At 46.7% G+C, this 22,432-nt stretch overlaps 1 protein-coding gene across 4 annotated transcripts in view; it reads left to right on the top strand.

Moving 5' to 3' along the window:
- The window catches only part of sh3d21 (SH3 domain containing 21), a 145,249-nt gene that overhangs the window by 94,160 nt on the left and 28,657 nt on the right, over nt 1–22,432 (top strand). For all 4 annotated transcript variants that reach the window (XM_038801562.1, XM_038801555.1, XM_038801582.1 and 1 more), the window contains one exon: nt 11,175–11,295. In XM_038801562.1, coding sequence (XP_038657490.1) covers nt 11,175–11,295 — 121 coding nt within the window. The remainder of the gene's footprint in view (nt 1–11,174; nt 11,296–22,432) is intronic.

The following is a 22,432-nucleotide window of genomic DNA, read 5'->3' as shown; positions in this document are numbered from 1 at the left end:
ATTCATGTACATATGTTTTGGGCTTGTCCGACGCTGAGGGGAGCTTGGCAGGGATTTTCAAAAGGCATGTCAGAGGTCCTAGTAGGGAGGGTGACTCCGAATCCTGAGGTGGCAATATTTGGAGTGTCGGAAGGTCCAGGAGCCTGGGGGGGAAGAGAGGCCGCCGTTTTGGCCTTTGCCTCCCTTGTGGCCCGGAGACATATTTTGCTGGGGTGGAGGGACCCAGAGCCTCCAAAATCGGGGGTGTGGGTTAGTGACATGGCAGGGTTTCTTAGGCTAGAGGACATTGAGTTCACCTTAAGGGGTTCATTACAGGGGTTCGGTCGGAGGTGGCAGCTGTTCATCGACTTCTTTAAGGAAAACTGACTGTCAGCAGGAGAGAGGGGGGGGGGGGGGGAGTGGGAGGGGGGGGGGGGAGGGGAGGCATGGAAGTTAAGAATAAGGGCAGGGAATCTAATATATGGGTAGCTCAGAGTAAGGGGGGGAAGCTGAGTATGTTATTGTGGGGTTTTTGCGTGAGTTGGACTGCTCTGTTGTTTAGAATGTTAAAATGTTAAAATTAGAAATGCCTCAATACATATTTTCTAAAAAAAAAGAAAAGAAGCTGACGGAATTAGAGCTGTCCTTGGAACAAACAGTTAAGATTTTTCAGGCCCACAACCTCGCAGCACAGCATTCTAAAATGCTTCTGTGAAAGGAGGCGTCTTCTTGGAGGAAAGCTGCCTTTTTCCCGAAAAAAGGCGGGAAAGATCTTGCAGTCCCTCGCACACCAACAAACAGGTTAAAGATCAGAACAAGGTTTTTCCGTGACAAAGCTGTGGTCAAAGGCACAAATTAAGGCAGTGTCCAGCGTTTAGCAAGTTTTGTTCCAGATGCAAAGGAAAAAAATCATTTTGCTCAGAATTGTTACTCTAGAATTGAAGAGATTATAATGGTTCAAGCCTTAAATGTTATGGTGCTTGTGACCTGAGAGCGGTGGTGAAGAACACAGTTTATTCCGTCCCATTCTATATTGTATCCAAGGATTTAGATTCTTATTAGGTGATCAGTCCTGTGATGAATTAGGTCTCGGTCAGTTGGTATGTAGCATCCACAAAGGATTGGATCAATACTCCAACGATTCTGAGAACGTGATCAGCAAATTTAGCGATGTGTTCACTGATTGTGTGTGCACTACCATTCGCCAACGAGATACAATTTAAAGATGATGCATTATCTAAAGCACTGACACAAACTATTCGCAGTGAAATTGCTGAAGATGTATATCTACATGCCAATCTCATTTCTATCCTACCACCTCTATCAGATACGAAACCACAAGTTATCAGGAAAATAGAAGAATGGGGCAAATTCCATGGTATGTGTGAAACAACAAAATGGTGCTGCTCCTATAGGCATAGATCCCAAAGATCTTAACGAAAAAGTGTACATATTGTAAAACAATCATTACAGAACGCAATGGACAACCAATCTGATCCATAGGTCGCAAAATCACATTACAAAGCGTTACCATTATCACATGGTTAATTGCCAGCAGAGTTACTCGTGAATAGAAGGTTACGTACCACATTTCCATACTTGGAAAAAAGGAGCAGAATGCAGTGGTGCTGCAGGAAATGCATATGAAAGAGTGTCTGGAACTTTACCACCTCTGAGTAGTGATGACATTGTGAGAGTAAGGGCAACACTGCGGCGCAGTGGTTAGCACTGCTGCCTCACGGCACCGAGCTCCCAGGTTTGCACAGTGGGCAGCACAGTAGTACAAATGGCTAGCAATGTGGCTTCACAGCGCCAGGGTCCCAGGTTCAATTCCCTGCTGTGTCCCTCTGGGTGCGGAGCCTGCACGTTCTCCCCATGTCGGCGTGGGTTTCCCCCGAGTGCTCCGGTTTACTCCCATAGTCCAAAGATACGCAGGTTAGGTGGATTGGCCATGATAAATTGCCCTGTGTGTCCAAAAACGTTAGGAGGGGTTATTGGATTACCAGGATGGGGCTTAAGTGGGTCGGTGCAGACTCGATGGGCCGAATGGCCTCCTTCTGCACTGTATGTTCTATGTTCTGTTCTATATTATATGTTTTATGTTTGATCCCGGCCCCGGGTCACTGTCCATGTGGAGTTTGAACATTCGCCCCATGTTTCACCCCCACAATCGAAAGATGTGAAGGGTAGATGGATTGGCCACACCAAATTGCCCCTTAATTGGAAAAAATGAATTGGGTGCTCTAACTTTATAAAAAAAGAGAAAAAAAAGACATTATAAGAGTGGAAGATTCAGGCAATTGGTTGAGAAAAGCCATTGTACTTGAAGAAGTAGCACCTCATTCCTACAATGTACAGACATAGGACAGGTTGGTTTTAGAAGAAATCATTGCTCACTCTTGAAAACCAGAGAAGACTTTCACAACAGCGTGATGGATAACAAATCTACATCAGAGTCAATGTCAGCTGCAGTGTCAGCTACTGAGCATGTGAATGTCATGGAGAACATTGAATCTACAAGTTCTGAGCAGCAAGGCCAAACTTTGAGAAGATCAACCAGAGTCAGAGGAAAACCTCTAAATCTCAATTTACAGATTTACGCTATTTCTACATAATATGCTTGCTGATATATATATATATATATATATATTTGTTAAACCAGTTTTTAAATTTTTTAAAGAAAAAAAATATTGTTAGACTCCAGGCCAATGATCTCACTTGTAAATATACAGGTCACAGTGTATTAATTTATTCCTTCAAAGAAAAGAGGATGTGGTGATTTATGGTTGTGTTGTAATTCATCGACAGACCACTAGGAGTCTCATTAGTATATAGGTGAATGTTAGAGTCAGGTGACCTCAGACTGACTGGGAAGCTGGAAGAGAGAGGTTGCTTTTGGATGATCAGACTATTATTCATCTGGTGTTTTGTTATATAGTTGACCCACAGTTAATGTTAATAAATCGTTTATATCTTTAGCTACAAGTGTAGTTGTAATATAAATCAGGCCATCCGACAAGAACGTAACAGCACGTAGCACAGCACACAGAGAGCATCAGCTAATGAAAGGACCTTAGGAATGGTATTATGGAATCCTGGCATCCAAAACATTGGGAGGTGGCATTCAGCTTAGCAATATCTGCGCATAAAACGGATTGACCTGCTTCCTATTGATGTGATATGGCGCCGTGTGAACACGAGACGCCATATGACATTGCTGGGTTTCTACTGGAATAGTGTGGGTTACGTGGCCTGTTTTCACTGTGCTCAGGAAATGGCATTAAACCACATACCATGTGACTCAACCTGTGGGCTGTCAGCCAGTTAGCACTAGACTGCTGATTGCAAGACTGCAAACCACTTTGCAGCGAGGTGCTCACACGGCTTTTTGACAATTGCCTTTGGTTTGAGTTTTCATTGAGCGTGGAGGCGGAGTCGAAGCCAGGGAAGCATAAACTTGATTTTGAAAGAGGAACTTGCAGGATCCAAGGAGACCGTGCGTTTTCTTCTTCTGTATTTATTTCTGAAGAAGAAGCTTGGAAAGTTTGAATCTGCCACAGAGAATACGGATACAATTTCACTCAAGATATGTGTAGCGATGGCACTTAGAGTCCATAGGTGGCAGGTAGTGTATACCGCATTCAGACCTCTTTCTGAGTACATTGCATATTCACACCTTTTTCTCATCTGTACGGGAAACATTCCCATTTTGTTTTAACTTCTATACTTGACATGATGGCGAGAGCAAAGGTCCCGGAGTTGTCCATTCGGAAAGTCAGCCACAGAGGTAAGTGTAAAAAATATTACTAACCTTACGTGTGAGTGAAAAAGGACAGGTAACTCAAAAAGGCCTCACTCATTCTTTAGATTTTGTCTTTTGTGTTGGCTGATGCTCTGATGGTGCAGGCACCTTCATCAAAAAAGTCTTGAGTTTAAAGAGCATCGTATAAATGGCACTGTTCTCAACGTACGTGGGCGAAGCCTCGACATGTCGGTGAGTGAATGTTTGTACAGGGGCACTGCTAGGTTTATATACATTGCTCTGCCAACTAGATAAACTGGAGGGCTAGGCAGCTCATTATTGAAAAGCAGGAGGCAGCACGGTGGCGCAGTGGGTTAGCCCTGCGGCCTCACGGTGCCGAGGTCCCAGGTTCGATCCCGGCTGCGGGTCACTGTCCGTGTGGAGTTTGCACATTCTCCCCGTGTTTGCTTGGGTTTCGCCCCCACAACCCAAAGATGTGCAGGCTAAGTGGATTGGCCACGCTAAATTACCCCTTAATTGGAAAAAATGAATTGGGTACTCTAAATTTCAAAAAAAAGATAAGCAGGCAAAGGAATTGAATGCCAACTCACTGGGGCACTCTTCCTTTTGTGTAAAAGTAAAACAAACGACAAGTGGGCGGGATTTTCTGCCCGCCCCCTCACCGCACAGGAATCGTCGCAGGTGGGATCAGAAATGTGACGGACCAGCAAAAAGGCCCCGTGACCTCGGGCGGTAATTTCTGGCCCTGCGCTGGGCGGGACTGGAAAATCCCACACAGTGAGTCGGCAGCCGATTGTACAATGAAATCACCGCCAATAGAAATCACGGCAGATTTAAAAGATGTTTTACTCTATCGTACAAAGCCAAGGCCTATGGCATTATGTGCTCAGAGACTGAGATTTGCAAGGCTAATGTTTATTGTTTGGCAGTCAGGACTAGCCCCCCCTCAAATGTGGATTGTGTGCGTCTCGCCCCAAAGAAATTCACAGCAGCGCAGGTCATCGATTGGCTGAGCTGAGAGATATAGAGAGGATGAATGGATCCTGTCGCTGTTGTGAATGGCACAGCCAATTCTGTTCTTCAGCCCAGGCTCTTCTGCTGTGGGTGGGTTGCAGCTCATCCAATTGCAGCGTAAAGATGCTGGAACCCAAACGGGCCCAAACAAAAACAACTCACATTTCATGGAATCATAGAATCCTAACAGTGCAGAAGAAGGCCAATCGGCCCATCGAGTCAACACTCTACCTAGGTCCACTCCCCTGCCCTACCCCTGTTACCCCACCTAACCTTTGTCACTAAGGGACAATTTAGCATGGCCAATCCGCCCAACCTGCGCATCTTTGGACTGTGGGGGAAAGTCGGAGCACTTGGCGGAAATGCACGCAGCCATGGGGAGAACATACAAACTCTACACAGACAGTCACCCAAGGCCGGAATTGAACCCGGGTTCTTGGTGGTGTGAGGCAGCAGTGCTAACTGCCGTGCCACCATGCCGCTCCAGTACCTTGCACTTTTACCATAAGAAAACATCCAAAGGCACATCACTCGTGTCTTCAAATAAATATTCAACACTGAACTGCAGATATTAAATAAAAGGAGAAATAACCAACAGCTTTTTCCAACACCTGGGTTCTAAAGAGTGTCTTAAAGAAACAGAAAGAGGTGAAAAGGTGGAGAGGTTAAGGACAGGAATTCTAGAGCTTGGGGCCTCCGCAGCTGTAGGCACGGTTACCAATGGCGGAGTGATTAAAATCAGGAATGTACAAGGGGCCGGAATTGGCAGAGATCCCAGGTGTTGCGAGGCTGAAGAAAATTGCTGAAATAGGAATGGGCTCTGTAAACAAGGATGAATGATAGAATTTACCCTGCAGTTTGAGAGGGGGAAGCTGCAATCAGATGTAACAGTATTACAATTAAATAAGGGTAACTACAAAGACATGAGGGAGGAGCTGGCCAGAGTTGATTGGAAAAGGAGCCCAGCAGGGAAGACAGTGGAACAGCAATGGCAGGAGTTTTTGGGGGTTATTAGGGAGGCACAACAGAAATTCATCCCAAGGAGCAGGAAACATGCTAAGGGGAGGACAAGGCATCCATGGCTGACGAGGGATGTCAAGGACAGCATAAAAGCTAAAGAAAAGACATAAAAAGTGGCGACGATTAGTGGGAAACTAGAGGATTGGGAAGCCTTTAAAAGTGAGCCGAGGACAACTAAAAAAGCAATAAGGGGGGGAGAAGATGAAGTATGAGTACAAGCTAGCTAGTATTATAAAGGAAGATAGGAAGAGATTTTTTCAATATATAAAAGGCAAGAGAGAGGCAAAAATAGACATTGGACCACTGGAAAATGTGGCTGGAGAAGTAATAATAGGAAACAAAGAAATGGCAGACAAACTGAATAGTTACTTTGCATCAGTCTTCGCTGTGGAAGACACCAGTGGGATGCCAGAGCTCCAGGAGAATCAGGGGGCGGAGGTGAGTGCAGTGGCCATTACTAAGGAGAAGGTTCTGGGGAAACTGAAAGGTCTGAAGGTGGATAAGTCACCTGGACTGGATGGAGTACACGCCAGAGTCCTAAAATAGATAGCTGAGGAGATTGTGGAGGCATTGGTGATGGTCTTTCAGGAATCACTGGAGGCAGGAAGGGTCCCAGAGGACTGGAAAGTGGCTAATGTATCACCACTGTTTAAGAAGGGAGGGAGGCAGAAGACGGGAAATTATAGGCCGGTTAGCCTGACTTCGGTCATTGGTAAGATTTTAGAGTCTGTTATTAAAGAATAGATTGCAAAGTACTTGGAAGTGCAAGATAAAATAGGACTGAGTCAGCACGGCTTTGTCAAAGGGAGGCCATGTCTGACAGATCTGTTGGTGTTCTTTAAGGAACTAACAAGGAAGTTAGACAAAGGAGAACCAGTGGACATGATTTATTTAGATTTCCAGAAGGCCTTTGACAAGGTGCCACATAGGAGACTGTTAAATAGGTTAAAAACCCATGGTGTTCAGGGTAAGATCCTGGCATGGATAGTGGATTGGCTGACTGGCAGAAGGTAGAGAGTGGGGATAAAGGGGTCTTTTTTAGGATGGCAGCCGGTGACTAATGGTGTGCCTCAGGGGTCTGTGCTGGAACCACAACTTTTCACAATATACATAAATGATCTGGAAGGAGGTACTGAAGGTACTGTTGCTAAATTTGCAGATGATACAAAGATCTGTAGAGGGACAGGTAGTATTGAGTAAGCAAGGGGGCTGCAGAACGATTTGGACGAGCTGGGAGGGTGGGCAATGAAGTGTCAAATGAAATACAATGTGGAAAAGTGTGAGGTTATGCACTTTGGAAGGAGGAATTTAGGCATAGACTATTTTCTAAATGGGGAAATGCTTAGGAAATCAGAGGCACAAAGGGACTTGAGGGTCCTTGTTCACGATTCTCTTAAGGATAATGTGCAGGATCAGTCGGCATTTAGGAAGCTAAATGCAATGTTAGCATTCATGTCAAGAGGGCTAGAATACAAGAGCAGGGATGTACTTCTGATGCTGTATAAGGCACTGGTCAGACCCCATTTGGAGTATTGTGAGCAGTTTTGGGCCTTGTATTTAAGGAAGGATGTGCTGGCCTTGGAAAGGGTCCAAAGGAGGTTCACAAGAATGATCCCTGGAATGAAGAACTTGTCATATAAGGAACGTTGGAGGACTCGGAGTCTGTACTCGGAGTTTAGAAGGATGAGGGGGGATCTCATTGAAACTTACAGGATACTGCGAGGCCTGGATAGAGTGCACGTGGAGAGAATGTTTCCACTTGTAGGAAAAACTAGAACCAGGGACACCATCTCAGACTAAAGGGACGATCCTTTAAAACAGATGAGGAGGAATTTCTTCAGCCTGAGGGTGGTGAATCTGTGGAACTCTTTGCCGCAGAAGGCTGTGGAGGCAAAATCACTGAGTGTCTTTTAGACAGAGATAGATAGTTTCTTTATTAATAAGGGGATCAGGGGTTATGGGGAGGAGGCAGGAGAATGGGGATGAGAAAAATATCAGCCATGATTGAATGGCTGAGTGGCCTACCTCTGCTCTATGTCTTATGGTCTTACGAGAATGTTAAAATCAAGACGTTGTTCAACCAGGAGCTGAAGTAGATCAGCCAGCACAGGGGTGAGCGAGGGAGAGAAGCTTCTTGGGGGTTGGGACTCAGCAGAAGAATTTTGGGTGACCTGAAGGGTAGAGTTCGAGAGACCAGCGTGGAGAGCATTAAAATAATCAAGTCTAGAGGTAGCAAAGGCATGGATGAGGGTTCCAGCAGCAGAGTGCGGGAACAGCGGAGCTTAACGATGTTACAAAGGTAGAAATCAATGGTCGTAGCAATTATGTGGACATGTCTGCTTTTTGGGGGACAAAAGATTCAAAGATGGTGGAGAGGCCAAGGTTTCGAAAATTACTGGCTGCAGAATGTCACGAGGAATCGTAGGTCAAAGACTGTTTGGAAATTTGAAAGCGCAGTAGGAAGATGGGAGGACACAGGATGAGACGGGTTAGAGAGAGGGAGGAGAATATAGGGTGAGAGCAACATAAGGTAATGATCAAAGATTGCCTTATCAGCGATATTTATGATAGCAGCAGTGAAGCCACATGAGACAACAAGGTTTTGAATATGGGGAGTAGAGTTTATACAAAAGGAAGAATATAGTCAGGACAGAAGGGGCAGTAAGGTCAGTGAGAGAAGCAGAGAAGTTGAAATGGAGGTTGCAACTTCATGTGGTATCTGGGCGGACAGGACAGAACAAGGATTTGAAAAGAGAGACGTAAGGAGCGGATGAAGAAGGGTGACTGATGGGAGGAGAACGTTCCGGAGGGGTAGGGAGACAGAGAAAAGTGTGGTTTAAAGACACGAACAGCAGTTGGAGCAAAGCAAATAGTGGACTGTCTCGTCAGGAGGGGCAGCTTCATTCAGGGGAAAGATGCCACCATCTCTCAGCCATGTCAAGGCCAGGATATCAATGTGGTCATCCACAATGTGCTCATGGGTGACGAGGCCGTGGTATACAAGTAACTGCACATTCTGGAGGATGATATAGAGGGGCAAAGAGAGCTGCTTCCCTTGCAGTGTTCAGAGAGCCAGATTTGGGAACAGAGAGAGAAAGAGTGGGGGACAAGGTTAGAAGACATTTTTAAAAAATTATTTTACGTGATGTGGGCTTCACTGGCCAGCATTTGTTGCCCATTCCAAATTGCCCTTGAACTGAATGGTTTGCTAGACCATTGCAGAGGGCAGTTAAGAGTCAACCACATTGTTGTGAGTGGAATCACTTGCAAGGATAGCAGATTTCCTTCCCTAAAGGGGAATAGTGAACCGGGTGGACTTTTACCAGATCGATGATGGCTTCACAACCAATATTGCTGAAGCTAACTTTCAATCCTGCCATGGAGGGATTTGAACCCATATCCCCAGAGAATAATTCGCCTGGGCTTCTGGATTGCTAATGCCACAATGCAGTAATCTACCCAATGGACATATATTTACCCAGATAAGGGTTTTTATTCTTTGTGCACTTCAAATGCACAGATTACATTGAGACACAAAATGTCAGTAGATTACAAGACAAGAGTGAATCATTCCCTTTTGGGAATACTACAGAAATGCAAGTTCTTGTTGAATTTCTTTTTGTTGCACTGGGTGACACTCTGTGCCTCACAGAGCCTGTGCCTCACAGAGCCTGTACCTCACAGAGCCTGTACCTCACAGAGCCTGTGCCTCACAGAGCCTGTGCCTCACCCTCACAGAGCCTGTGCCTCACAGAGCCGGTGCCAAGCCTGTGCCTCACAGAGCCTGTGCCTCACAGAGCCTGTGCCAAGCCTGTACCTCACAGAGCCTGTACCTCACAAAGCCTGTACCTCACAAAGCCTGTACCTCACAAAGCCTGTACCTCACAGAGCCTGTGCCAAGCCTGTACCTCACAAAGCCTGTGCCTCACAGAGCCTGTGCCAAGCCTGTGCCTCACAGAGCCTGTACCTCACCAAGCCTGTGCCTCACAGAGCCTGTATCTCACAGAGCCTGTGCCTCACAGAGCCTGTACCTCACAGAGCCTGTACCTCACAGAGCCTGTACCTCACAGAGCCTGTACCTCACAGAGCCTGTACCTCACAAAGCTTGTACCTCACAGAGCCTGTGCCTCACAGAGCCTGTGCCGAGCCTGTGCCTCACAGAGCTTGTGCCAAGCCTGTACCTCACAGAGCCTGTGCCAAGCCTGTACCTCACAGAGCCTGTGCCTCACAGAGCCTGTACCTCACAGAGCCTGTACTAACTGCATTGAACAACAGCCTTCAGTTTAGTGACGGTAAGGGGAGATTGTTTCTACAGTTGCTTATTCGCTTTTACATCCCCTGATTGTGGTTGCAGCACAAATAACAGTAACAATTAACTCAGTGTGATATTTTTGTAAACTATTGTAACGAAGTTCAGAGGGTGAGATGCAAAACTTACTCCTGTGGCCACATTGGTGTGTGTTAATAATGTATGAAAAATGAGTGAGGTGAATGTGCGAATGGCAGAAGGTGGAGGTTAACAGAAAGGGGACAACAAGCAGAGGGAAGTTTGTAGTGGGCAGAGGGCAGCGTGAGAGTAGCAGACAGTGGGAAGAGAGTAGCGAGCAGAGGATAGATGGTGGCAGCTACCAGCATCTCTCTCTGAAAGGCATGTCTTGCAACCATTAATCTAAACTCTAAAGTTCAGTCTGGCCGACCAGCAGATATTAGTTTGTTACAGAAACCTGCAGAATGAAGAGGAAATTCTCAATCAAACAACACACAGGCAGGAAACCAGAAACACTGCATTATGCGTGGGCAAACTTAAATTCTGTTAGTGCGTGTGTGAACCTGTAGGTTAAAAATTCCCCTCGAAACTCCCATCTATGCCAACAGTAACGACTCCAGTTTTGTGAAACGACCCCTCTCTACTTCGGACCTGATTACCTCTTTCTCCTCTCCCCTCTCTCTCTCTCATTCTGTTTCTCTTCTGTCCTCACTTATCCTCCATGATAGTTCTGGTGTTGTCACAAATTGAGGATTAATCTGCTGTGAGTTTCCCTGAGAGAAAACTCCCTGGAGAATTAAAATGATTATTGACTTTTTTCATTTCTCTGAAGACTTATTATTCATTATAAAAAGATTGACAAAAAGGGAAAAAGGCTGCCGGACTGACAGTCAGGATCATCCTGTCAGATAACAAAGAGTCTATTCATTTTCCAATTGGCAGGGCAGGCAGCGCACGATAAGAATGGGTATGTTGGGTGACCATTGGTGGGAGTGTTTGTGTTTTAATCTTTTCCTGTTACTTTCATCTGTTCTTGCCCCTCACTTTGCATCCACGTCTGTTTGATGTCCACTCTCTCCGCCCCGCTTTATGTTTTCCCCTCTCTCACTCATTGTCTCTTCTCTCTTGCAGATGAAAAGAAAAAACCCAAGAGTGAATGGTCAGAACCTGCAGTCAAACCCAACACGATGCCTCTCAGAAAGGTGCCACCTCCTGTAAAAGTGAAGCCAGCCTTGGTGAGCCTGCCAAATAAGTAAGTGGAAGGAATGACATGATTTTATAGTCAAGCTCGCAACCATCTCCATTTCCATTACTGCTTCACCTGTAGAACTGCGTGTAATTTCTCAAGTTTTAAATTAATGTAATCTCTGCATTACAGATAGTGCACCTTGAAAAATGTACAATATACAGTGGATGATTGGACATCAGAACTATAGAATTCCTGCAGTGCATGTGGCCCATCAGGTCAACACAGGCCCTCTAAAAGAGCACCCTAACTAGGCCCACTTCCCCACCCTATCCCAGTAACCCATCTAACCGGCACATCTTTGGACACAAAGGGACAATTTAGCATGGCCAATCCACCTAACCTGTGCAAGTTTGGGCTGTGGGAGGAAACTGGAGCACCCAAAGGAAACCCACGCAGACATGGGGTGAACATACAAACTACAGAGTCACCCAAGGTCGGAATTCAACCCAGGTCCCTGGCGCTGTGAGGAAGCAGTGCTAACCACTGTGCCACCGTGCCTGCCGCCCCATTGTTAAATATAAACTGGGAAGTGTGAGAAACCCCCATTCTAATAGGTGATACAACTGTGCATTATATTTGGAGACCATTTATACCAGAGACACACCCAGTCCAGCCATCTTTTCAGACATCAGATAAGTTATTTTAAATTTTTCTTGCCCAGTGTCTTGGATTTCACAACTTAATCCTCTCATCAGCATGATTAGTTTCCTTTTTGCACAGCTCCTTTTGACAACAGTGCCGCTCGCTTCTCTTCCTGAACCAGTGTGGGCTGATCAGCAGTTTGTCACTTCCATTTGTGGTCATTCACGTCCAATGTTTCAGCCGGCACATTGAGTTACTGCCTTTTGCTAGATCCAAGGTGATAATAATCTTTATTAGTGTCACAAGTAGGCTTACATTAACACTGCAATGAAGTTACTGTGAAAATCCCCTAGTCACCACATTCCGGTGCCTGTTACAAGCCCCTGGGTACACAGAGGGAGAATTCAGAATGTCCAATTCACCTAACAAGCCTGTCTTTCGAGACTTGTGGGAGGAAACCCACACAGACACGGGGAGAATGTGCAGACAGCGACCCAAGCCAGGAATCGAACCTGGGACCCTGACGCTGTGAAGCAACAGTGCTAACCACTGTGCAACCGTGATGGTGCTGGGTCTAAAATGGAGTCCAGGGCTCTTGGAGAGCAAAGAGTTAAAGGTGAAAGAACCTGTGAGGGCTTTTTGGCACAAGCCTACCTCAGCAGCCATGACACCCCTGCCAAGAGGAGAAGGCAGACAAGCAGAGGAGAGGAAAACCAACCAATAATAATCACCCACCATAGGTTGTCAAGGACAATGATTTAAATGATTCAGGTCTCTTGTTGTGTAGGTTACTTGGCTCCAATTTCTATAAACTAATTCAACTCTTAACCACACATGGCTCCAGGTACCAGCAAACTCTATAAGGACCAGGTAAATTGTACAGTGGCCTTACAGACACACATCTGAACATTAAAGTCCAGAGATTACTCATATTCCAGCTGAATAAATTTGGGTGATGCTTCTTAACCTTTCTAATGGTAAAACATATATATTTATCTATCTATCGAGGAAGGAACTAATTCTGAATTTATTTATTCATCTTTTGCTTTGTTCTTATTGCTCCTCCTCACCAGCTGGTCACACCCTCCATGCAGCACCTACATGTAGATCGTCCCCCAAAAATGCCCGTCAATTGTCAATAAGGAAGTTGCAGACATGCTGAATAATCACTTTGTGTCAGTGTTCACAGTGGAGGAACTGGTCAGCATGCCAGACATGCAAGGAAATTATTGCTGAATCAGAGTCAAAGACCACATGTAACTCTGTACCCACATCAATGTGGTTCACTCTTAACTGCTCTCTGAAATAGTCTAGCAAGCCGCTCAGTTCCAATTAGGGATGGGAAACAAATGCTGGCCTTGCCAGCGATGCTCATGATGGAATAAAGAAAATAAAATCTGATTGAATTTTTTGAAAAAGTGTAAAGTGTCAAAAGTAATGGAGAGGTGAATGTGTAAGGATTGTATTTATATGGTCTTCAAGAAGGCATCTGATAAAATTCCTCATGAGAGAATATTAACTGAGACTAAAGGCTTCCAAAAGGGATTTGATAAGATGCCACATAAAAGGTTATGACTCAATATAAGATCTAATGCAGCATGGTTCAGTTCCCGTACCAGCCTCCCCGAACAGGCGCCGGAATGTGGCGACTAGGGGCTTTTCACAGTAACTTCATTTGAAGCCTACTTGTGACAATAAGCAATTTTCATTTCATTTCATAATGGTGTTGGGGGTGATATGTTAGCAAGGCTAAATTATTGCCTAATTGAATAGGAAACAGAATCAAGATAAATGGGACATTTTCATGTTGACAATCTGTAATTTGTGGAGTGTCACGAGGTTCAGTGCTGGGGCCTCAACTATTTGCAATCTATGTTCATGCCTTGCATGAAGGAACTGACTACTGTAACTAAATTCATTGATGGGTGGCTCGGTGGCACACAGCGCCATCGATCGATTCCGGGTCCGAATCCAGCCTTGGGTCACTGTCTGTGCAGAGTCTGCACGTTCTCCCCATGTCTGGGTGGATTTCCTCTGGGTGCTGCAATTTCCTCCCACAGTCCAAAGATGTGCAGGTTAGGTGGATTGGCCAGGCTACAAATTGTCGCTTAATGTCCAAGGATGTGTCGGGTAGTTGGGATTACGGGGAGAGGGCGGGGGAGTGGGCCTAGGTAGGGCACTCTTTCAGAGGGTCTGTGCAGACTCGATGGGCCGAAGAGACTCCTTCTGCACCGTTGGAATTCTATGAATTATCCCAAAAATAGGGAGGAAGGAAAGTTGTGACATAGATAGGTTAAGTGAAAACAAAAGTTTGACAGATGGAGTATAACATGGGAAAATGTGAGCTTGCCCCCTTTGGCAGGGGGAATAGAAAAACAGAATAGTATTTAAATGGAGAGAGACTGCAGAATAATGCAGTACAGACGGACCTTGGAGTCCTGGTACATGAATCACAAAACGTTAGCACGGATGTTGAGAAATTCGTCAGGAAAGCAAAAGGAATGTTGGTGTCTATTGCAATGGGGGACAGCATATAAAAGTAGGGGAGTCTTGCTGCAACAGTTTCGGACATCGGAGAGAGCACATCTAAGGTACTGCGCACAATGTTAGTCTTCTTACTTGAAGAGGGATTATAATTGCAATGGAAGCAGTTCATAGAACATAGAACAGCACAGAACAGGCCCTTCGGCCCTCGATGTTGTGCCGAGCCTTGTCCGAAACCAAGATCAAGCTATCCCACTCCCTTTCAGTTCAGAGAAGGTTCACTGGGCTGATTCCTCGGATTAAGTGTTTATCTGAAAAGGGAAGGTTGAGCTGGCTGAGCCTATATAGAACGGAATTTAGAAGAATGAGGGGTGATCTTATTGAAAGGTATAGGATTCTGAGGGGACTTGAAAGGGTAAATGCTGAGAGCATGTTTCCCCTCATGCGAGAACACAGGACCGGGGGAAAAGTACAGAATAAAGATTCTCCGATTATACATATGTAAAGAGCAAGAGGGTAGCCAGAGAAAGGGTTGGTCCATTCAAGGATATTGGAGGGAATCTATGTATGGAACCAGAGGAAATGGGCGAGATACTAAATGAATACTTTGCCTCAATAGTCACCAAAGAAAAGGACTTGGTGGATGAGGAGTATAGAGTAGAGTGTGTAGATATTCCGAGTCATGCTGATATTAATAAAGAGGGCATGTTGGGCATCTTAAAAATCATTAAAGTAGATAGTCCCCAGGGCCTGTTGGGATCTACCCCAGAATACTGAGGGAGACAAGGGAGGAAATTGCTGGGGCTTGACAGTAATCTTTGTATCCTCATTGGCCACAGGTGACTGGACTACAGGTGACTACAGGACTGGAAAGTAACCAATGTTGTTCCATTGTTTAAGAAGGGCAGCAGAGGGTGCAGCACGATGGCGCAGTGGATAGCACTGCTGTCTCACGGCGCCGAGGTCCCAGGTTCGATCCCGGCTCTGGGTCACTGTTTGTGTGGAGTTTGCAAATTCTCCCCATGTTTGAGTGGGTTTCACCCCCCCAACCCAAGGATGTGCAGGGTAGGTGGATTGGCCACGGTAAATTGCCCCTTAATTGGAAAAAATGAATTGGGCACTCTGGGCGCGATTCTCCGCAAATGCGGCGAGTTGTAAAGGCTGCCGTGAAACTGGCAGTGTTTCACGGCAGCCTCCGCGCCCCCTCCCAGGACCCGATTCTCCCCCCCGGGCGGGGCTAGCAGCGCGGCCCCGTGAAGCACGGAATCGTGGGCTTAGCGACCGTCGCTAAGTCCGCGCGCCAAGCGTCACGGCGGCTGACGCGCACGATGACGTCAGCCGCGCATGCGCGGGTTGGACGGCTCCAACCCGCGCATGCGCGGATGACGTCATCACGCAGACGCGTCAAACGTGCGCGTGCGTGGGCCGTCATGCCCCTCAGCCGCCCCGCGGACTGATCCTGCGGGGCGGCGGAAGAACAAATAGTGCGCGGGTATCGGACCCGCTGCCCTCAAACGGTGCCCACCGATCGCAGGCCCATGCCACCCTTGGCACGGCCGTGCCAATCGGTGCCATGGTTGTCCAGGACGGCACTTTGCGGCCGTTTTCACGAACGGTGAGAGCAGGTGTGATTGCGTTCGTGAAAACGGCCATAAAGGCCTGGGAACTCGGCCCATCAGCCTGGGGAGAATCGCTGTTCGCCGTAAAAAACGGCGAGCAGCGATTCGTGTCGTGGGGCAGCCGTGGGGGGGGGGAGGGGGGGGGAGAATAGCAGGAGGGCGGGAAAAATGTCGGGAAGGCCCTCCCACTATTCTCGCGCCCTTAATTATTTTTTAAAAAAGAAGAGCAGCAGAGATAATCCAGGAAATAACAGGCTGGTGAGATTAGGTAGCGGGAGGGAAATTATTGGAAAAGATTCTTAGAGATAGGATGCACCTGTGACCGAGGTTTGTGAGATTCCAGATAGGTCCCCGCTCGGCACCTGGAAGGACCCCGTGGCGTAAAGGTTCAGGGCGACCATCAGCTTGATGGGCATCGGGAGTGGGTATCCTCCCCATACCCCCGCGGCTCCAGGTGCGCCATGATCCGGCAGTTATGTTGCACTGTCCCCCAGCACAGTTGGAGTCTATGATGGCATGCCTAGTCCGGCAGGACCCCCTGCTCAGCCGGAGTCTACGATAGTATTCCCAGTCCGGCAGGTCATCGAATGACAGACACTGTCAGTACACGTGAGGTCTCATGCAGCACCACCTTCCCACCTCTTCCTCGGCCTGTTGGGCGACAAGTTCTCCATCCTCACCGGCTGGCTCCTGTTCCTCTGGGGTGGGTTCCACTGCTGCAGGGTCCTTCTCAAGCAGCTCCAGCTCGTACATCCTCCGTGCATCCCCCAGGGCTGCAGCGCTCAGGATGAAGGACACCAATCCAGGTTGGATTCCAAAGTCTATTGTCTGTAGGGGTGGAAGGCAGATATGTTAGCATGGTGCATACCCCCGTGCCCAACCAGGTCCAACGGGCTACACGATGGCTCCAACTTGCACAGCAGCCCCGCATGTCCCCCTACCCTTTCTCACCCATTCCCACACTCACCCTCAGCCAATTCCCTGGCCTTCTGCCCTCTGCACCACACTCTGGGCCCCGTCGGTGGCTGGCACCTCACCCTGCAGGATACCAGTGGCTGGCACTACCCATGCCAGCGCACGTTCTGTGGCCTCCTGTTGAGGCTACCGTGGGTATTGGCCTTGCACATGGTGCCCTGTCGGCGGGTCACGTCGGGTTGTGGGGTGGTAGGGTGGAGGTGGGGTGGAGGGAGGAGTGGCGAGTGGGGGCACCATTACGGCCAGTGTCACTCTGTGCAACCACGGGCCACGTGAGCGGTCAGTGGGTTGCACAGCAAAATAGCAGCCTTGCAGGCCGCAGCAATGGCTGTCCATGCCTGGACACAAGGTCCCAGGGGTTGGGGGTGGGGTCAACCCGACCCCATTCAGCATCGTGGATTCCCCGGAGCATACTGGGTCAGGCCCATTAGTGATATGCCAACAGGGTTTACTATACATGCGCTGTCAAGACACTGGAGAATGGCATTCCATCGGGTGTCTGCCACGAATTACGTCTTGCGCGATTCTCCACCCAGTCGCGTTGCTGACTAGAGAATTCCAGACCTTTCAGCAGTGAAATTAGGAAACATTTCTACGCAAATGTAGAAATTTGGAACTCTGTTCCCCAAAAGGGAATTAATGCTAGATCCAGTGTTAATTTTAACGCTAAGACTGATAGATTTTTGTATTAAGGTGACAAAGGCAGGTCGAGACCAGATAGGTTGAAGATCCATCGTGGTCTCATTGAAAAGGTGTGGAGCAGCTTTCTGAAGCTAAGTGGCCAAATTCCTGTCCCTATGCCCCTATTGTCTTACCAGGGTTGAGGTGTGGTGACCCTCAGGTTAAATCACTACAGTCAGCTCTCCCCTTCAAAGGGCAAAGCAGCCTATGGTCATCTGGGACTATGGCAACATTACAATTTACAATTACAATTACCAGGTACTAATCTGGGTAAGAGAAGTGGTCAGTTAGTCCCAATCTGAACTATCAGGTGTTTCCTCTGGTGCACACTCTCACAAACAACATGCAGTCCAAATGAACTTGGCCTTCAGCAAATGCGTGTTTCACTGACCCTCACCACTGATCTGGCCTCTACGGATGTCTTTGAAGTTTTGTGGTGAGATCGGTGAGTGATAGTCTGGCCAATAAGGTGCTGTCCCTGGTTAGAGACAGGATGATTTGTGGTGATTAATCAATGAGTTTCAGCTGAGGATGTGGAATAGGTCAAGATCTTAATCCCAACAAGCCTATTTGACTACTTTGAACACCATCCTCCCACTTAATCTTTCTTTTCAAGATAGATAGTTAATTAGTTCAACGAGTCACTTGAAACTATTTATGCTCTTAGCCTCGTTGACCTTCCCTGTTAATATACTCTAAATAAGATTGTTATATTTAGTGATAAGAAGTTTGACCAGAAAAATAACTCTGCTTGACAAGGGTGCATGTGATAACCTGAGTGCAATAACTGTCCCTCTGAACTAAACTTTAATCAGAGCCAGCTAAGTAAGGAGTGTGTATCGCAATTCTGCCAGGTTAGGAAGAAGGAAAAAATCACTTCTGCACTCACTGACGTATATTAGATCCTGATCCAGAAAATATCCCAAATTTAACATTCTATCCTCAAGGCCAAACCCTCCATGGCCTCACAGTTCCCATGTTCTGGAACCTCGGCCAGTCCTCCCACCGTATGACAAATTATCAAGCCTCCAGTACTGACCCCATTCTGACTTAATTCCCTCCACTGTCGGTGGCTGTGTCTTCAGCTGCCAAAGCCCCACTTTTCCTCCTTGAATCTTTCTGTCTCTCGGACTCTCCCTTGTACTTCAAGAAACTGCTTGCAATCTACCTCTTTAATGACATTTTTGGTCCCCTCGCCCTAAATGCCTTTATGTTGCTCAATGTCAGTATTGTTCTGATTACACTACTTTGATATACTCAGGGATATTTTATTCTAAATGTACAATAGAAATGCAATTTGTTACCCTTATAAGTAGACTAGCATACTGAGCAGGTATGCGGCAGATGCAGTTCAATATAAAATAATGCAAAATAATAAATCTGGAATTAAAAGTCTAATAACGGCCATATAGCCTTTGTCGATTGTCGTAAAAACCGTCTGGTTCACTGATTTCCTTCATGGAAGGAAATTTGTTGTCCTTACCTGGTTTGTACTACATGTGACTCCAGACCCACAGTGATGTGGCTGACTCTTAAATGCACTCTGCAATGGCCGAGCAAACCACTCAGTTGCTAGAAAGACAATGAAAAGGAATGAAACCAGACGGACCACCTGGCAGCAATAGAAGATAGATAGAAGATAGATAGAAGATAGATAGAAGATAGAATCCCTACAGTGCAGAAGGAGGCCATTCATCCATCGAGTCTGCACATTCTGAAAGTACATCCTGCTGAAACCCAATCACCCACCCTATCCCCGTAACCCCACCTAGGGGCAAGTTAGCATGGGCAATCCACCTAACCTGCACATCTTTGGACTGTGGGAGGAAACCGGAGTACCCGGAGGAAACCCACGCAGACACTGGGAGAAAGTGCAAACTCCACACAGTCATCCAAAGTCAAAATCAAACCTGGGTCCTTGGCGCTGTTAGGCAGCAGTGCTAACCACTGGGCTACCGTGTCAACTGAGACATCGTAAACGACAACTGCAAACCCAGCCCTATTGACCTTGAAAAGTCCTCCGTACTAGCAGTTTGGGACTTGTGCCAAAATTGGGATAGCTGTCTCACAGACTAGTCGACCAACAGCCTGACGTACTCATACTCACAGAATCATACATTACAGATAATGTCTCAGACACCACCATCATCATTCCTGGGTATTCCTTGATCCACCAGCAAGTCAGACCCAGCAGATATGATGGCACAGTGGTATACAGTCGGGAGGGAGTTGTACTGGGGGTCCTCAACATTGACTCTGGACCCCATGAAGTCTCATGGCACCAGATCAAACATGGGCAGCGAAATCCCTTGCTGATCACCACATACCATCCCCCTGAGCTGATGAATAGGTCCTCTTCAACATTGAATACATGGGAACACCACCATTTGGAAGTTCCCCTCCAAGTCACTCACCACCCTGGCAAAGAAATATATCATCGTTTCTTCACTGTCGTTGGGTTAAAATCCCGCAACTCCCTCCCTAACAACACTGTGGGTGTACCTACACCACAGGGACTGTGGTAGTTCAAGAGGGCAGCTCACCACCATCTTCTTGGTGGATGATGAGTCTGAATTGGTGGATGTTGAGTCTGGAGAAGGGTGTGTAGATAGCTTGGGTCACATTGAGATCCAAAAAGACGAGGTGTTGGGCGACTTGAAAAATATTAAGGTAGATAAGTCGCCAGGGCCTGATGGGATCTACCCCAGAATACTGAAGGAGGCTAGAGAGGAAATTGCTGAGGCCTTGACAGAAATCTTTGGATCCTCACTGTCTTCAGGTGATGTCCCGGAGGACTGGAGAATAGCCAATGTTGTTCCTTTGTTTAAGAAGGGTAGCAAGGATAATCCAGGGAACTACAGGCTGGTGAGCCTTACGTCAGTGGTAGGGAAATTACTGGAGAGAATTCTTCGAGACAGGATCTATTCCCATTTGGAAGCAAACGGACATATTAGCGAGAGGCAGCACGGTTTTGTGAAGGGGAGGTCATGTCTCACTAACTTGATAGAGTTTTTTGAAGAGGTCACAAAGATGATTGATGCAAGTAGCGCAGTGGATATTGTCCATATGGACTTCAGTAAGGCCTTTGGCAAGGTCCCTCATGGCAGACTGGTATAAAAGGTGAAGTCCCACGGGATCAGGGGTGGGCTGGCAAGGTGGAAACAGAACTGGCTAGGTCATAGAAGGCAGAGAGTAGCAATGGAAGGGTACTTTTCTGATTGGAGGGCTGTGACTAGTGGTGTTCCGCAGGGATCAGTGTTGGGACCTTTGCTGTTCGTAGTATATATAAATGATTTGGAGGAAAATGTAACTGGTCTGATTAGTAAGTTTGCAGACAACACAAAGGTTGGTGGAATTGCGGATAGCGATGAGGACTGTCAGAGGATACAGCAGGATTTAGATTGTTTGGAGACTTGGGCGGAGAGATGGCAGATGGAGTTTAATCCGGACAAATCTGAGGTAATGCATTTTGGAAGGTTTAATGCAGGTAGGGAATATAAAGTGAATGGTAAAACCCTCAAGAGTATTGACAGTCAGAGAGATCTAGGTGTACAGGTTCACAGGTCACTAAAGGGGCAACACAGGAGGAGATGGTAGTCAAGAAGGCATACGGCATGCTTTCCTTCATTGTCCGGGGCATTGAGGATAAGAATTGGCAAGTCATGTTGCAGCTGTTAGGAACCTTAGTTTGGCCACACTTGGAGTATAGTGCTCAATTATGGTCACCACACTATCAGAAGGAGGTGGAGGCTTTAGAGAGGGTGCAGAAGAGATTTACCAGGATGTTGCCTGGTATGGAGGGCATTAGCTATGAGGAGCGGTTGAATAAACTCTGTTTGTTCTCACTGGAACGACAGAGGTTGAGGGGCGACCTGATAGAGGTCTACAAAATTATGAGGGACATAGACAGAGTGGATAGTCATAGAGGCTTTTTCCCAGGGTAGAGGGGTCAATTACTTGGGGGGGGCATAGGTTTAAGGTGCGAAGGGCAAGGTTTAGAGGAGATGTACGAGGCAGGGTTTTTACACAGAGGGTAGTGGGTGCCTGGAACTCGCTGCTGGAGGGGGTGGTGGATGCAGGGACAATAGTGACATTTAAGGGACATCTTGGCAAAGACATGAATAGGATGGGAATAGAGGGATACGGACCCAGGTAGTGTAGAAGATTTTAGTTTAGTCGGGCAGCATGGTCGGCCAAAGGGCCTGTTCCTGTGCTGTACTTTTTTTGTTCTTTGTTCTTTGTTCTTAAGGGCAACTAGGGATGGGCAAAAGATGTTGGCTTAGCCAACGACGTTCTCATCCTGTGAATGGACTTTAAAAATGTAGTGTACCTTAAATGGTAAGATTTTAAACGGAGCAGAAGAGAAAAGGGCCAACATAGGTTACTGAAGTTGACAAAGAAAATATTGAAAACAAAACAAGATTTCAATACAAAACGTCTACCAAACCTTACGTCAGCTGCATTTACAGTATTATATGTAATTTAGTGCACCTCATTATAGGAAGGATCTGAAATCAATGGGAAAAGTGCAGTACAGATTCACCAGATAATACCAGGTTGTCTGATTGTAATCAAAGTGAGGGTCTGGAACATTTCCTCACTATTGCTGACATAGCTGAGCCGTGAACTCTGAGAGGTCTTCAAGGCTATGAAGAGATATTGACGGTTTATTTCCTCCCCTGGTTACCAAGGTGATAATGGGAGGACGCCAATTTTAAAACAATCACGAAAGGAATTAAGTGAGAACTCAGAAAAATAAATCTTTCCACAGATGGTTTTACCTTCCCTCGGGACAGATG

This window comes from Scyliorhinus canicula, chromosome 1, assembly GCF_902713615.1.
Source record: "Scyliorhinus canicula chromosome 1, sScyCan1.1, whole genome shotgun sequence".
Lineage (NCBI taxonomy): Eukaryota > Metazoa > Chordata > Chondrichthyes > Carcharhiniformes > Scyliorhinidae > Scyliorhinus > Scyliorhinus canicula.
Note: the sequence above shows the minus strand (reverse complement) of the source record. Positions and strands in the feature narration are given on the sequence as shown.